This window comes from Lacerta agilis, chromosome 1, assembly GCF_009819535.1.
Source record: "Lacerta agilis isolate rLacAgi1 chromosome 1, rLacAgi1.pri, whole genome shotgun sequence".
NCBI lineage: Eukaryota > Metazoa > Chordata > Lepidosauria > Squamata > Lacertidae > Lacerta > Lacerta agilis.
In genome coordinates, this window is record NC_046312.1 from 29,028,953 (window position 1) to 29,046,611 (window position 17,659).

At 41.6% G+C, this 17,659-nt stretch overlaps 1 protein-coding gene across 8 annotated transcripts in view; it reads right to left on the reverse strand.

Annotated features, from left to right (window-relative positions):
- TTLL5 (tubulin tyrosine ligase like 5) overlaps positions 1-17,659 on the reverse strand; it is a 108,955-nt gene that overhangs the window by 30,143 nt on the left and 61,153 nt on the right. For 4 of the 8 annotated variants that reach the window (XM_033142481.1, XM_033142476.1, XM_033142469.1 and 1 more), the window contains 2 exons: positions 12,726-12,919; positions 6,080-6,225 (listed from right to left, as the gene is read on the reverse strand). In XM_033142481.1, the coding sequence (XP_032998372.1) occupies positions 6,080-6,225; positions 12,726-12,919 (340 nt within the window). The remainder of the gene's footprint in view (positions 1-6,079; positions 6,226-12,725; positions 12,920-17,659) is intronic. The other 4 variants (XM_033142487.1, XM_033142462.1, XM_033142494.1 and 1 more) reach the window with 2 other exon arrangements.

Sequence of the window (17,659 nt, forward strand, 5' to 3'; positions counted from 1 at the left end):
TTACAGGATCTCAACAGACTGAATGTATGCGTCCAAGGTCACAACTTCACTGTTTCTATATAACAAAGTCTAGGAGTGATATATTGTCCCTGAATGCGTGTACGGGAGAACAAATGGAGATGATGATGATAAAGCAACTCCAGGTGTTTTAAGCTGAACAGATTGGCTTCTGCCATGAAAATGCTTGGTGTCAAATTCTACACTTGACTTTCTAGAAATCTGCTTGCCACATACCGTAGCTAGCAACAGAAATGGGGGAGATATTTTGGTTAGAAACCTAGTTTACTGCATTCAGTATAAAGTGCACCATACAGCTGTTTGCACCAAGATCAAATAAGATATACATTGGCCAGGTGCAAACATCAGAGATTTGAGAACCAAGTACAGCAACTTAAGGCTGAGGTTATGAAATTAGAGTAGGGAGCATTATAGTGAAAGCAGCTGAGGGTATATTCCCCAGAGAGCAGCATATAAATAACTAGAGCAAGCTCCAGCAGCTTTTGTTCAAGGAAGATAGTGAAGTTGGCATTGGTAAAGCCGAATCTGAGACCTTTTAAACAACAAAAGGCTCCTGCTGATTAAAGTACCTGAGGTCACATGACCCAGAAACAAAGGAGTTATTGTCAAAATGGGAATGATACACCTCTCTGAATGCAAGGTTGCCCTCTGCAATCTTTGGATGGAGGGCAGTGTAGAAATTTATAGTGCCAATGTCACACAAACTGGCATTTGTACTTGTGGCATTTAATTCATATTACTAAGCACATATTCAGTATAATTATATAGTATAAATATATAATATAGTTATTTATATAGTATATAATATAGTATATGACTAAAACAGAAGCAATATGAACAAGCTTTAATAAAACGAAGCCAATAATCTAACAGCAGATAGAATGGATTGAATCACTATAACATGCATTAACCTCCCTTCCCCCTTCTTTTTTTGAGTGTATCAGGTTTGGGGAGCAAACTGGTAGTTTCTTTTGGAAATCTGTGTGTTCTATGCTATAATTTGATACCCTCATTCATATAACCATGGAAAGTGCCTTCCCCCCCCTCTCACACACACTTTGCTTCAAGTATCTATTTGCAAACAGAGCAGCAGAGAAATGTATGGCCGTTGCTGCAGTATCAGCATAATCTGACAAACCAACAGCCCATTCCTAATCAAATTTACTCAGCAATGTTACAGGTATGCACACTATAGCCAGAACCAACTGATACAATTTAATTTCATTTGGACTGGAAGCTAATAGGGGTGGGAGATTCAGTTTTGAAGCAAAAGTGGAAACTAGGGGGGGGGGGGAACCATACACTCAAGCCCTATGTCAACCACTGGCAATAAAAAGAACACTCTTTGTAAGCAACTCAATGACTGCATTCAATTACTGTTTGGTTTGGAGGGGCAGGAACAATCTCTGGACTCATGAGGTCTCTCCTGCCCTTAGTGCTTTGGCTTAATGGAATATCCCTGGTTTGGAAATCATGCTCAAACTTTCGCCGTTGTGTCTGAACCAGCAAGCTGACTGTGGCCAAACCAGAAAGTATTCCATTAAGACATGCATATGAGAAGAAGAGAAGGAAGCACAAGGTTCATTCCCAGTCCTCCAAACCATAGTCTGGGAGATAAGAAATGTGATGACTAAATGAAGCAAACTAAAATCTCAGTGGAAAGCTTATGAGCAGCGAAAAGGTACAGCAAAGGTTAATACAGAGATTCTCATAAAAGACAACTAAATTTACTGTGATATAAATCTCTGTAGGAAGGAACCTTCATCAGATACAGATTGCACTGGGAAGGAAAACAATGATGCATTCCCTAACTTGAAATATTGTCATCCAGAGAACCAAAAAGCTAACATAATAATATGAAAGAGTGACCAGTAGAGGGAAACCCAAATATTATATGGTCTCTGCTGTATTGGCCTTCCTTCATTGTCACCTACTTGTAGTCATTCCATCAGACCACCTGAACCGTAAATTTAGGTGTTGGTGCTTGAATTTTTGGTTGTTGTTGTTGCTCTTCCCATCCCAACCCCTTTTTCCTTATGTGTTATGTCTTTAGATTGTAAGTCTGAGGACAGAGACTTTCTTACTAGTGATTCCTGTGAGCTGCCCTGGAGCCCTTTCAGCTAAAAAGTGGGCTAAACATGTTTTAAATGGCTAAAATGCTTTAAATAAATAAATAATAGTTATGTTGTTGGCAATGGAGTAAAAAATAGTTAAAGCTATGAACCCAAAAATAAATAGAGGGAAATTTAGAGAGGTGAAGCAGAAGTACACTTTTGAGAACTAACTTTTGAGAACTAGGCTGAATTAGTGAAAGGGAAGATGTATGATTTGCATCCCTTCCATTTATCCTCCTTACAGCTGCGATCTGAACAAAGCTTGAAGCCAAGAAAAGCTAAGCATAAGGACAATGGGAATGAAAAGAATGCTACCCTGAAAGTAAACTGAGGAGTGACGATCAGCTGTTAATTATCTGGGAGCCACATATTCCAAAAATATAGTACTGTACATGTATATTACCCTCACTTGTGGCAATCAAAAAGAAACTGAGCAGGAAGACAAGTCCTGCCTTCATAGTCAAGTACCCTTGCCCTGGGGCAGACCTCCATGCCAAGGTTTTTTTCAGCATTTTATCTCTAGAAGGTTCATAATGCTGCTCTGTGCAGGTGCAGAACTAATATTTACAGCAGCACAGAGACCTCAGAGTTTACCAAGTGCCAAGTAGATGTCACCCACCATAACTGAAAGCCATGGTGATAACATTCTGTCACCTCTCTTCCCACCCATCACTTGAGCTATTGTTGTTAACTCAGAATACATGGCCGAAAGTGGCTCTTGGCACTCTACTTACCAGTAACTCTCTGGCAACTAACATCCCTGATTACCTTGGAAAACTAACTGCTCATTAGTGCCTGGAAATCTGAGGTTGCAGGGTCAGGCCTCAAACCGCTGAGAGATATAAGCTTCCTGCTTTACCTCCCATTGAGGCTCCAGGCTGACAAAGCCAAGATTTGAGGCTGCAAAAAACAATTGGCCACAAAACTGTGTCATCCCGTAATAATGGGCTCAGAACTATTTCAGAAGAGGCGGAGGTACAACTGGAGCTGCCAACACAGGTTTCTCCAGTATGGTAAAGCCAATGCACAGGCAGTGTAAGTCGTGCTGCTGTAGTTGCAAGCAGGTATTTGACCGCATGAGTGGATAAGCCCCACTGAGTCAAAAGCCATGGGTTGCTATCTATCCCTTAAGGCTACAGCCATGTGGCTATGCCCTGTGGTGGCCCAAGAACAACTTGCCTCAATGCTCCTTGACTCTGATGGACAATCCTTCTAGAGAAACAGTTCATAAAAAGACGCCTTCAATTGTCAGACCACTGGCCTATTTAGCTCAGGCTGACAGCGACTCTCCAGTGGTTGAGACCAGGGCTTTCCCAGCTCTACTGGGGGATCCTGGAGATTGAACATGATGCCATTTCTAACACAGAGCTAAGGTCATTCTCCAAATACTATGTGGTTAAAGCTTCCTCAGGGAATAAACATAATTGGTGGCTACAGAATATGCAAGGAAGGCCATAAAAAGGATATTTTCCTCTAGTGGGGGTGGCACTGGGTAGTACAGCAAAAAGCAGAGAATGAATAAGATGAATTTAGGGCAAAGGAACTATAGCCAAACAAAGCTGTGACTTCTGGAAAACTCTTGGGTTCTGGAAATTTTAGGACACAAAAAACCTTATCTCAGAAGTTTTCTCAGAAGCAATTCCTACTACTGTGCTCAATGGGCCTTACTCCCTATTGTGTTTAGGATCACAGCCATTCCTTTGTATGGGGCTTAAAATGGGAAAAGAGAGGAAGGGTGCTTTCATAGAAACTCCACAGCTTCTCCCACGCTAAGATTCTTCTAGTTAATCAGAAGATGTGGCAGCTGCAATGTCTGCCATGTCAAGAGCATGTGGCCAGAGAACAGAGAGTGTCGGGGCCAATGCAAGCAGCGAAGGATAGTGGACAGTAGAGCAGTTACAGTAGCTCAGCAACAATCTGATGAGGGATGAAACAACAACAGAAGGCTGCATACTTTAAATTCAGAGGGATAAAAAGTGTGAGGCCACTGAATAAGTCACCAAATTGGGGCGGGGGAGGTGTTCACTTACAAACTGAAGTTTTGCTTATAAAAATGTATTATTGGAGGACAGGGAGGTGTCTCCTTTTAGTTCTGCTTTCTGTGAGAACTAAATAGTTTGGGTGGGAGATTGGTGGAGGCCATAAAGACACAAATTTACCACCCCTTATCTGATGTTTTTACAAATCTTAAAACACAGAAATAGAAACAAACAGCAAGAAACATAGGAAGTGAGGATCTGCCAGAAGAATTAGCACTTTCTAGATGTAGAAGGCCAATGTTTAGAAAACAGACAGATGAATACAAGTAGCTTCAGCAATCCAGTGTTACTCAATTTTCCATGATCTTAGTTACATGTTTTAATGCCTGTGTAAAATTCATCTTCATGTCTGACAGACTTCCAATAGGACCCATGACCCAGCACAAGAAATTCACTGAACTCTGTAATATTCTGTGTCCAAGGGCAGGACCAGTATGCTTGGAGTAAGTGTGATATAATCAACCTCTTACATCACATTTTTAGAAGCACTGGGGACTTACAGCAGTAACAAATGAAATATTATTGAAACTCTAAATATGGGAGAGAGGGATCTTCAGATTCAAAAAGAACATGAATCTTCCATAATTCAGTCAATAGGTCTGTTTGGAGCATAGCCTCCAGGCCACTTCTGGAGTCTTCACACCTCAGAATTACTTTTCAGTTTACTAACAAACCTTGGTCACAGACCAAATCAGCGGCCCCAAATATGTCTCCCTTTTCATTAGATTCAGGTTTGAAAACTTTTTGTTTTCATTTCTCTGCCTCAGAGCAGTAATTTCATGAGCTCAATTTCACAAACTGAAACAGCACTAGAAAATACACATATGATATGGTGCACCACCTCCACATACTAGAAACATTTATTATTGCTAATTCACTTACAGAACTTTCAAAAATACATGCATGCACACAATTTAGACAGGCTTATTCTCTATTGAAGCCATGTATTCTTTCGAATAATTCAGGAAAAGGAAGATCCTATCCTGTACAAATAGTAATAAAAAGGTAAAGATAAAGGACCCCTGACAGTTAAATCCAGTCGTGAATGACTCTGGGGTGGCGCTCATCTTGCTTTACTGGCCGAGGAAGCCGGCGTTTGTCCGCAGACAGTTTTTCTGGGTCATGTGGCCATCATGACTAACCTGCTTCTGGCAAAACCAGAGCAGCGCACGGAAACGCCCTCTACCTTCCCGCCAGAGCGGTACCTATTTATCTACTTGCACTTTGACGTGCTTTCGAACTGCTAGGTTGGCAGGAGCTGGGACTGAACAATGGGAGCTCACCCTGTTGCAGGGATTCGAACTGCCGACCTTCCGATCAGCAAACCCAAGGCTCAGTGGTTTACACCACAGCGCCACCCGCATCCCTACAAACAGAGCTCAAATAAACTCTTGAAAAGGTAAAGAGGTTAAAAAAAGTGAAAACTCAACTAAAAACTTGTGGAAATTCTGCCTTTCTTGCTTTTCTATACACCCTCCCTCTCCACTGAGAACACACAAAAATGTTCAGGCTACAAGAGCATGAAAGAAATCTGCCTGCCAAAAGGCTTTGTCTTTCCCATTGGCCAAGTGCCTCAGTCAGCTGGCTTGCCTCGTTCCTAAGCAGATAGGGAAGACACTTCCCTTTTAGTAGACTTTCCATGGAAGAGAAAAGGGATTCTGAATTTTACTATCAGAAAAAATACAGCCCATTTTCAGCTGATACCGTTACCTAATCTGCACCATCTCAGCACTGAATAAATATTAAAAGCTTATTCTCAGGTTTCATTGTGGAATCAAATGGCACCTCCCATCTATTGTACCTGTTCAAACTAGAGCTACATTTCACTCATTGCCTTGCAAACTAGTAATATTGAAAAGTATTTCCACACACTGTATTAGTATTCTCAGTCTAATGTTTTTAACTTACCTCACTGTCAAAGATGCAGGCCTGATGTCACCGGTGTGTGTTTGAAAGGCCCAAAATGAGTTTCCTTGGTTGAGAGGTGATCGGTAACCGGCAGAAGTTACATTTCCTCTGTTTATAGTTCCACTCATCAGATTCAAATTTGTTAACTAAAAACAAACAAGAAAAAAGGAAAGAACTTTATGAGACTCGAGAAAGTTTGGATTATAATACATTTGAGTGCAGGTATTTTCATTGTCTAACGCATGGGTGCTGTTGGACCACAACTCCCAGCATCTCTGACTACTGGCAATGCTGGCTGGGGTTACTGGGAATCAATAATACCTGAAAGGCCACAGGTGCCCAATCCCTGACCCAACAGATACTATCTCCGTATGTTGATAGTCAGTGGGGTGTAGGTCAGGGTACTGGAAAGGTAGCTGGATTTAAGTCTGGGAAGACCCTGGTTCAAATCTCCATTCATCCACAAAGCTTACTGGGTGACTTTGAGCCGGGCACTGTCTTTCAAGTTATACTACCTCAGAGATTGGGGGGGGGGGAGGCCATGTATGCTACCTTGAATTCCACTGAGAAAGGACGGGATAAAAATGCAACAACGAAAGAAAATATTTATAAATATGGTGTCATTGTTCTTTGGAGTTTATCCCTTTCCTTTCATCACTGTAATGGTTAAGATGAATGACACAAATAGCCTATGAACAGAACTGTGTTTTCTTCGATTCTGATCCAACCCCACCCTGTCCCAAGAGCTCAGGACTTGTTGCAACATTATTCAAAATCAGAGCATAAAAACAAAAACGAAAGATAAAGCTCCCAAAGCATCAATGGAGTAAAGGTAAGTCTTGTGTTAATAGACACCATGGTTTTGCCCCACCTCTGCAATGCTTCATCTTAGATGAACCTCTGGAGAAAATAAAAAAAAAATCCCTAAGAGCCAAGTAGCTACAAATATTGCCTCTCAGCATTCTTCTGCCATTATAAAGGCAGTAAGAGTTAGGTGGACTCTTGGTGAGATTCAGTATGTTTGAGGAAAATCCACAACATTAAGACTCCAAAAGGATGATAGTGTGATTTTGAAGAGCACTCTCACTCTCTCTACTGGGATATCCCTGCCTGCTAAACTCTTCTGACACCTTCTTACTTCTACTTTGTTGGTGCAAACATTCTGCCACCTATTGTGCAGCCGCTGTATCAACACATAAATGAAAGATGTAAACTTAACCAAAACCCAACTAGCAAGCTGTAGTGACATTATTTATTTATTTATTTGGTCACTTTATCTTGCCCCGAGCAACCCAAATTTATATTACAAGATTATGAGTGGCTCTAGTTGGAACTAGGAGATCAAAAAGTCAGCTCAGAAAATGCCCTGCCCAACTCCCGCTAAAACATAAGCATAAGATTTGATTTCCAGTAAAGAAGCGCTGCATGAAGACAACTAAAATAAGATCTCTCCCACCAGCATCAATGTGCTGTTTCACCACTCTATCCTATTCTCCCCCATCTGTGCTACCTTGTTGCATTTTCCCTCCAATATCAAAACACCGTTTATTTTAAAGTTGTCTTTCCAAGTAAGGCAGGTGTGTAAACAGTTGAGTGTGGCGGGTAAGGACATTTCACACATTCCATGTAGACAGGTGTTTAAATTACAGCAGAATTAAATACAGGCAATGGATTCAAAGGAGAACACACAAGGCATATTTGAACCAGCCCACCAGCTTCGTTCATTTTGATAGTTACTCCTCCATGCCCTGATTTGTTTCAGCTGCTATAATTAGCCTGCCAGCTTGGTGGATTCCTTGGGTAGCCCGTAATACTTATGCATCTGTACAGCAGCTCTGCTTTGAATTATCTGATAGTGACAGACTTTCCCATTCAGTTAATGAACTTTCAGACTGTCGTGGATATATGAAGGGTTTTTTTTTTACTAGAAAAGCAGGGGGCGGGGTGTAAGGAAGGAAAGGAAAACTGATTGCAGTGTTTCAGGCACATGAAATGAAAGAAACTATGATGATGATGACGATGAAGAATAAATTAGTTATTTGTTATATGAAGTTCTTGAAAGGACTTACAATACAGCAAGCTTTGGCAGTATGTTAATAATACACAATATCATCCTAGTCTATCAAAAGTCTGGATAAAAGGGCAAGTGTTTAGCAGGTGCTGAAAAGATGTCAAAGAAGGTGCTGGCCAGCCCTTGCTCGAGAGATGAAGAGCCACAACTGAAAAGTGCCTCTTCTTTGTCCCTGTCCTGCCCCCTCAGCCTCACTCATAGGAGGGACCCAGAGAGGGGCCTAAGATGAAGATCTAAGAGTCCAGGTAGGTTGATGTTAGGAGAGGTATTCCAGATGATATTGGGGTCCTGACCTGTAACTTCAAAACCTGCACTTTGAATTGGGCTCAGAAGCATAAAGGCAGCCAAGTAAAGTTCAAACAGAATTGGTGTTATGTGGTCTGTTTGCCTTGAACTTGTCAACAGTTGGACATTCTGCATTAATTGAAGCTTCTGAACAGGTTGCAAAAGCAGCCCCACATAAACACATTGCAACAATCCAACACTGATTGGTTGGATTATAGTAGTCAAGTTATCCTTGTCCAGATACAGTCACAGTTAGGCAAACAGGCTAAGCTGATGTAAGGCACTCTGTGTCACTGAGAACCCTCAAACCTACATCCAGTGCTTCTCATCTCTCATGGCCAATCTTTCTACTAGAAAAGTCAGGCAAGTTAATATGAAGTGTATTTATGGCCAATAATGGGGGCAGGGGGTATAACTGCATGTTGCACTATTCCCTGGCCTTAAGATTTGTAGTATCTAATAGTGGGTAGGGGGCCTCTTGGGGAGGAAAAAAGGCCATTCTGTTGTCGGCTGAGGCTCATTTTCAGCCACACCCATACAATACAGATCTACCCTTAGGCAAGTTCATTTCATGCATACATTTGTATTTACAACTATAAGCCAGAGGAAAATGAGAGCAAAGACTAAAGGGCTAGAGAGGTGTGAAATCTGTGTGTGTACCAAAGTTGATCTGGCTAAAGGCCCATGACATTCCTTCCCTGCTTGCTGAGCTTACCAGCTTACAGGATATGCACATGCATAAAAAGCATAAGTGTTCTAGTCTCCAGAAAACGTTCCAGACAAAGACCTGCCAAAGACATTCCTGGGAAACCTGACAAACTTGCAGATTCGTTTGTAGTTTCTCCAGCGTATGCATCCATTTAACAATAAAAAAGTAGTTTGTGCTGCAGTGGATGGTTACTTGCCTCTTGCCGTTACTAAAAAGTCAGGCTCTGAATTAAGTACTCTCAGCTTCAAATCTTCTCAGTGGGAGCTATTTCAATAGGGCATAGATGTGCCAAACGTTTGATGATCACGGAATAATCCTTCCCACAACAAAAGTTCCTTGAAGCTCAGCTTGGTTCAACTGGCGGCCTCCTTCAAATCACAAGGTCCATTCCAACTGCACAAAAGCTGCTGCAGCTGGAATACAGCAGGAATGGTGGTGCTCCAAAGACACCTTTCTTCTTTTAAAGCACTGGTCTTCAGCTGATAGGTCATGACCTAGAAATGGGTCATGCCCTGACTTCAGGTGGGTCATATTCACCAAGTTAAAAAGTCACAAAGTACAGAGAAGAATAAAGACAGTGGGGAGGGTGTCAGGCAGGGAAGGAGAAACATGGGGATCCCCTCAATAAATAAAGTAAGTCTCAAGTTCCAGGTTGCAGCGAAAAACAGCACTTGGGACTGAAAACTTTGAAATTACTCTTCTAAAAATAAATTTCCTAACATGAGACATCTTACTGAAGTTGCTGCAAGCCAGTATTACTGGAAGCACATAACTCAGCAAAGAAGAGTGACAAAAATGTAACGCCCAAACAATGTAGAAGAAAACAGAGCATTTTGGGATGCCATTAAAAATGACTTGTCTCATCCAAGAAATTAATTAATTTCAGCATAAACTATGTTATTCACCTGCCTCCTTCATTTTACAGCCATTGGTCCAATTTCCACCCAGAACGTGCTGGTCAGACAAAGTCACACTGTAAAACTACAGGTCAGGTTTTGAAATGATGGGCACCTAGCAGAAGGCTGTTACTGTAAACCCACAGCAGTGGGTTATTTGCACTCCGTATAGTTCTATGAGGAATGACCAGTTCCTCTAATTATCTCCCTACCAGAATGAAAACATGTGAATATTTTAAATACTTGTCTTTAACTGCTTTTTACTGATAATTTCATTGTTTCATTCTTTCTGCAAACTCTGAGATGTTATTACAATCAAGCAGTATATAGATGTTGTGAAATAAAATAAGTAAAATAAAACTTGAAAGGAATATGTGCTCATCGTCCTAGGGATAGATCATCACATTTGCAGGAAACCTGGCTTCAGCATTTGAGCACTGGCTGGCTTAGATAAGAAAGATACATCTCATTCCCTCACTTGGGTGGTCTGGTTTTATGCCTGTGATCAAACTCTCTGGAAGGAAGAGCTGGAACTGTTCCTAGTGATAGCCAGCCCTAAATTCTCACACATTTGTTCATGGACAAGGGCAGCCAGTGCTCCTACTAAATTCTCCCTTCTCTTTATCAAGTCATGTCAATTCAACACAGCCTATTTACCATCTATGACCACCAAGCACAGCAGCTTAGGAGACAACAGGAACAGGCTACTGCTTCTTGCCCCCAACACATACATAAAAGTACCATAAATACATTGCACAGATCCGATACTGCAGCACAGCATATTGTACAGAAAGGATAAAGGTAAAGGGACCCCTGACCATTAGGTCCAGTCGTGGACGACTGAGGTTGCAGCGCTCATCTTGCTTTATTGGCCGAGGGAGCTGGCGTACAGCTTCTGGGTTATGTGGCCAGCATGACTAAGCCACTTCTGGCAAACCAGAGCAGCACACGGAAACGCTATGAAATACCGCCGGAGAGGTACCTATTTATCTACTTGCACTTTGATGTGCTTTCGAACTGCTAAGTTGGCAGAAGCAGGGACCGAGCAACGGGAGCTCACCCCGTCGCGGGGATTCGAACCGCCAACCTTCTGATCGGCAAGCCCTAGGCTCTGTGGTTTAACCCACAGCGCCACCCGTGTACCACAGAAAGGATAGGTAATTTAAAAAAAGAAAAGAATCTTTCTTTTGCATATCACCTTGTCTTACTAAGCAAAAAGGGAGCTTATTAAACAGTTGTTGTTGTTAATTAATTGATTAATTTTTGAGCCAAATTTTTTATTGGCTTTGACCAACTAGAGACCAGAAGACTAGAATCATTAATGGAGAGTCTAGGACTGAAGCCGAAAACGATGAAACATGACTTCCAAACTGCTCAGTCACAAGTATTTCAATAGCCTTCTATACAGAAAACCCTATCTTGTCTAAAAGGAGGAAAAATAGGAAATGGAAGGAGTGAAAGGAAGGAGAAGGAACAGACTCATTAGCACAGAAAAACAGAACCAAGAGCACTTTAGCAGATACACCACCAGTTCCAGGCAAGCAGACTAGCCTTCAGGAATGGCAACTCTTTAACATATAAAGTTGCACATTCTTGTGGGCACCTAATTCCATAACCGCTACCAAATACCAGTGCTTAAGCAATCGCCTTAGTTGCCTTTATTCCTATTTGTAATACAATAACTTAGATTATAGTTAATTTCTACCTCTACAAGCAATATCTGCTTGACAGTTACAGGGATCTGACAGTGATAAAAATAACAGTGGTTGCAAAGCTTTGCTTGCTGTCTTACTTCTTGTTGTAATTAGGATCTCAGTCTTGGAAACTGTTTAATCACATAACAAGTATAACTACTACGCTGCTTCACCACACTAGAAAGGAGAACACACACCCCCCACCCGAGACTTGTGAAAGGAGCAGCAGAAGATGTCACTGCTACTGCCTCACACCACCCCTTCCATTTTAGCTGCTACATCTATTCTCTCAAAACAGTAGTTTCTTCATTTCCTCCAGAAGGATCCTTTGCCGAGACAGGGGAGATCCAAGGCTGTTTGAGCAAGCTGCCTGCTGCTTTAAAAAGATAGGTCCACCTATTGGGAAGGTCAGGTTGGTGTGGGGTAACTATAAAAGTTCTTTCTGCTCCTACTTCATCTGCATGAATGTAGGATGAGGAGAGAGCAAATCAGCTCCCTGAAGTTTCCTGTGACCTGGCTAACCATACTAAATCATGGTGGAAGGGAACACCCCCCCTTATTCGCAGTTTCAGTTGGTAGACTCTCCTTCATCCACAAGTCCCAACTGCGGAAACAAACCTCAATAATTTTATTACTTGCTTTCATGACAGCAGAATTAAAGATCGTATATTTGGCTATTTCATCACAGTTTGCTCTACTATTGTTTTCTTTTGAGCTGTGCCTCTGGCAGAACTGCATCTACATTTTATGTGTAATGCTTCCAGTATCCTCTGGTGTAAGTCTAATTCAAAAAGAAATTATTTCCCTACAACATTTTGCCCTTGACAAGACCCCTTACGGACCGAGAGAGAACATAAGGAGCATTTCAAAGTGATGCGATCAGGTATTGCCCAAGATCCATTAAAAACCATTAACTAGCAAAAACATTCTGTCCAAGCTCTCTCTCACTCATGCACAGACTTCGTTCCATAGAATACTGCTGCCACTGTACCTGCTGTGTAAGGAGACTGATGTGACTGGAAGGAGAGTACTTCCTGGCTGCCTGCTTCTCTGCCAGTCTCTGCAGTTCTGTTGTAACAAGACCATGACTGTACTGCTTGCTCTCAGAAAAGGAGTCATCCCCATCCTTGTTAACTCTGGCAGATCCACCACGCTGTTTGCTTGGGCTGTGACTCCTTGAATCTGCTAAAGATGGTGAAAAAAATTACTTTGCAAGACTTTGTACTAGTCAGTAAAGAATCTGCCTTGTGTGTGTGAAAATGGCAAGAGACAAACATCTGCACAACCACTTAGAACCACGGTGTTTTCTACAGAACCTACTGATATATTCTCCTCTGAATGGCTGTGTTGCTGTTTCTACTGTTAAATTCTCTGGCTGATTCCAACTTCACATAGCCTTCTTTGTGCACAAAACAGTTTAAATCTCCATTCTTTTTTCTTTATATCCAGAGAAGGTTTAATACACAACACTATGTTGGCATCCATCTGTCTAAAGAGACAATGGAGTGTGCCTCCAGGAGTGAAGCCAAACATGCATTAGCAGCACCAAAGTGACCTCCCCGGGGCACAAGCCTGGGCAGCATGTATGGAGGTCCTGGGCTGCCCAGATGACAAGACCCCCCTCTCAGCCTCGCTGATGCAGTCCAAAGGAAAGCACAGTAAAACGTTTGGCACCAGCTTGGCTGCAGGAGTTGCCAGAAGGAGGCATACAAGGCACCATCCAACAATCTTAGGGACTCCACTCAGGATTTGCATAGAGATTACTCCTTAGCCGTTTCTTCTCCCAAAGAAGAAGGCAGCAGAGGTTTAGGATCAAAGTTTGCCATCTCCTAGATGGGCTACCTTTCCAGACTGATGAGCCCTGTCTGCCCCTCACTTCCACCTTCTTCACTGCTGTACCCACTATTGGTCTTGTCTGCTCAACCTGCAGGAGTGTGTCTTCACAGGCAGGGAAAGTCCTTAACTCACCAAGGGTTTGAGAACCATCAGCTGCCCACACCTAGTTTAGCCGGCCAGTTGAAACTGTTCCCAGTGTGTGGCTACTGTTGCATGCTGACAGATTCTAGGAGCCACAAGTGAGAGCTGTGTGCAGGGTGGGGACCAAAGGCAGACTACCTCAGAAGGAGCACAAAGTGTCCCCCACCAGAGGTACTACACCTCCCCTAACACCCCATACACCTGCCAGAACACTACATCCTACTTATAAAGGACAAATTATAGGAATAGGGAAATTTAATTTTCTTGAAAAATGATGACTTGGAAAGTTGTAAAAACCGATAAGCAAAAAAAATGAACCATGAAAAAGTATATTGGTTTCTAAAGGAAGCCATGGCTAAATATCGCCGTATTTTTACGTGTATACAATGCCCCCATGTGTAAGATGACCCCAAAACTAAGAAATCAGGATCGACAATGGCCGAAATATAAAGACATTTTGATACAAGAAGGACAGAATTATAAGTTAAAAACTTATGAACAATTGAAAGACCAAGTTACGAACTGGCTACAATATCATCAGATTAATGAAACATTCAAAGCAGATAAGAAGGTTGGTTTTCAGATAGAAAAATCCAAGTTGGAGACAGAACTACTAGAACCGAAAAGTAAAAATCTTTCCAGAATGTACAATTTATTATTGGGGTGGCATACGCAAGATGAGTTGGTGAAATCGGCTATGATTAAATGGGCAAAAGACCTTGGGCATAACATTATGATGGAGGATTGGGAAAGACTGTGGAACCAGAGTATTAAATTTACAGCGTGCAGTTTATTAAGGGAGAATTTTATGAAGATGATTTACAGATGGTATTTGACCCCTGTTAAACTTGCAAAAATGCATCAGGGATCAAGTAAGAAATGTTGGAAGTGTAAGCAATCCGAAGGAACTTTCTTTCATATGTGGTGGTTGTGCCCTAAGGTGAAGGACTTTTGGGAAAAGCTTTATAATGAGTTGAAAAAAATACTTAGATACACTTTTAAGAAAAAGCCTGAAGCCTTTTTGTTAGGTATTTTAGGTAAAGACATTTTGAAATGTGATAGAAATTTAGTGTTGTATGCCACAACAGCAGCAAGAGTTGTAATAGCAAAAAACTGGAAATTGGAAGAATTACCTACTATTGAACAATGGCAGATGAAGATGATGGAATATATGGAGCCTGCAGAAATGACCGGGAGAATCCGTAACCAGAGAGAGGACGCAGTGGAGAAAGAATGGGGAAAATTTAAATTGTATTTGAAAAAACATTGTAATATTTAAAATTAATTTGTGTTTGGAAAATAAGGATAGGCTGTCAATTTTAAGTTGAAGTAACTAAGGAGAATTTTAGGAATATATGGATTTTAGAATGGATTTGGAAATTGTTTTAGATATGAATAGCTTTAGAGGGTAAAGTGTTGTATTTTTTATTTTTTTAAGAGATAATAGTATGTATGAAATATGTGAGGAAATTAAATTTGGAAGTTAGTGAAATATTCTAAAGGGACGCAAATAAGGGGAAACAGGAGGAAGTCCGAAAAAGATGATAAGAAAAAAGTAGATTTTTGGTAAGATGATATTTTTTGTTTGTTTGTTTTTTTGTTTTTTCTTACTATCTTTGATGTATTGTATTTTTGTAGTTGTGTTATTTTGTTTTTTGCTTGTTCTTCTGTAGTTGTTTTTTTTTGTTGTTGATGCTTTTTGTGTTTTTAGAAAAATCAATAAATATTATTTAAAAACAAACAAAACTAAACTAAGAAATCAATATTTTACTGACAGAGCGTGACCCATCGGCGCCAGGAGCGGGCATGCGCCCGCCTGAGTAATGCAGCAGCTCTGACCTGCAGGGCATACTTGAGTTGCTGAGCAACAGGCAAGCATCAGCCTTGCAAGCGCATTCCAGCAGCTTCTACACGGCAGCCGCTGCTTCTTTTACCCCTGTTCATTCACCATCTGTGTATAAGACGACGCCCAATTTTTGACTAATTTGTTTTAGCAAAAAACATCATTTTATATATGGATAATAATAATAATAATAATAATAATAATAATAATTTATTTATACCCCACCCATCTAGCTGGGCTTCCCCAGCTACTCTGGGCGGCTCCCAGCATAATATTAAAAACACAATATATGGTATGTAGTGCAGCAGAGTTATATTTAGAAGACAAAGTCAAACCAGAAGAAAAATCAAAACTCTGAGAAAGAAGCTTGAAAGAAAAACCTACTGTTGGATATTTTGAAGAGGTGAAAGATAGGGGTTTGATACAACAGAGTTAAGCTCACCAATGCTACCACTGTGGGGTAGCATTGCCACTTCTTGGGAAATCTCTGTCTCATCTGAGCAGACTTTATCTGCATTTCTCGGCTTTGGCACCTATCCCTCAGGACTGCAAGCCTGAAACAGCTAAATCTAGCCAGAGCCTAACATCCCCTTCAACACCTAAAAGGTCATTGGGCCATTTGCACTTTATTGTCATCTCATCCTTGTCTAACAAAGCCCAGGTTCTTAAGTTTTTTTTTTACCCCAAAGGCCTACTTGAGAGGCTGATAATTACTGAGACACACCACTTACAAAATTGTGGTTCAGGGGCAGAATCAGTCCCAATAAGACAGCAGATGCAGGAAGAGCATGGCATAAACAGCTGGCAATTGCTGACATTACTTCCTACTGATACCTAATCCTTCATTGCTAAATTCTTTGCCACAGTGTTTAGTAGTGAGGTACCAGGAAGGCCTCCCCGGGGAGGGCACTTGAAAAGAGAGGAACCATCACAAAAATGTGAATGCAAGAAAGAAGTGCAGAATAGAACACCTAGAAATACCATAGTTAAGAAAAATGCTGCAGTACTATTTTGAAGTGAGAATGTTGCAAGCCACCAACATGACAAGCTACCAAACTTAGAAACTGACAAGGAGAAGAAGCATTGTATTCAAGAAGCTCTCAGGTGCTAGTGGCCCAATTGGCAATTTAAAAGCACCAAGGAAGTGAGAATATGCCATACCAAAAATGGCACCAGTCTCCATATTTAAACCCTTCATGTATATCATTAGTGACAAAGTTCTGGGATAGCTGAGAGCTATATTGCCTGACAATGTGAGCAGAATAGCTACATCACAGAACAAATACAGAATTATTCCAAGAAAAGAGCTATTAATCTGAGTCATCCATTCATACTTCAATGCAGGTTACTTTCTGTTGCTGCCCTACACTTTGCCCTAAGCAGTTTCACATGCGTAAACTTTAATCATCACTTCCTGGACTGCCGGGGATCACTGCCAAGCCGTGTCATGTGCCAACAGCAGCTAGATTGGAGAGGCAAAATGATCCTATATTTCTGGAAGTTGCCATAATAATAATAATAATAATAATAATAATAATAATAATAATAATATAATTTCACACATGTATGTTTAATCTAGGACTTAACTAGAGGCCAATTTCTGAATCTGATTAGCTGTATTACTATTTTTAGCAAGCCATAAGTAAGTATTTCCCCAAATTTTGCTTGCATAGCCACATTCTGACCCTTTGTGCCAATTTGAGCTATTCTGGGTGGACTTCCGGCGGCGACGCCATCGCCGGGTGGTCGAAGGCTGCTTCGGGTCCGAAGCGCCTTGTCCATCCCGGGGGTTAGGAGCCGCGCTACCGCAGCGCGCGGCTCCGGTTGGGGTGCGGGAAGAGCGTCCCGCACCCTGGGCTCCCCGGCTGCGCCCGCGGAGGCTCCGAACCCTTCCCCTGCCCCCCTGTAAAGGGGGAGTGGGGGTGAAGGGACAACGGAGCCGGGCTTACGGGGATATGCCCCAACCGGGATGCAAATGCGGCGGCAAAGCCCGCGGTGAGCGTCTAAGTTCTACCTGTGAAGAATGGAGCTAAAGGAACCCGGTGGTCGTGAGTAAATAATCTTGGCAGAAATCGTGTTTTTGGAACGATCCGGGGGGAAGGAGA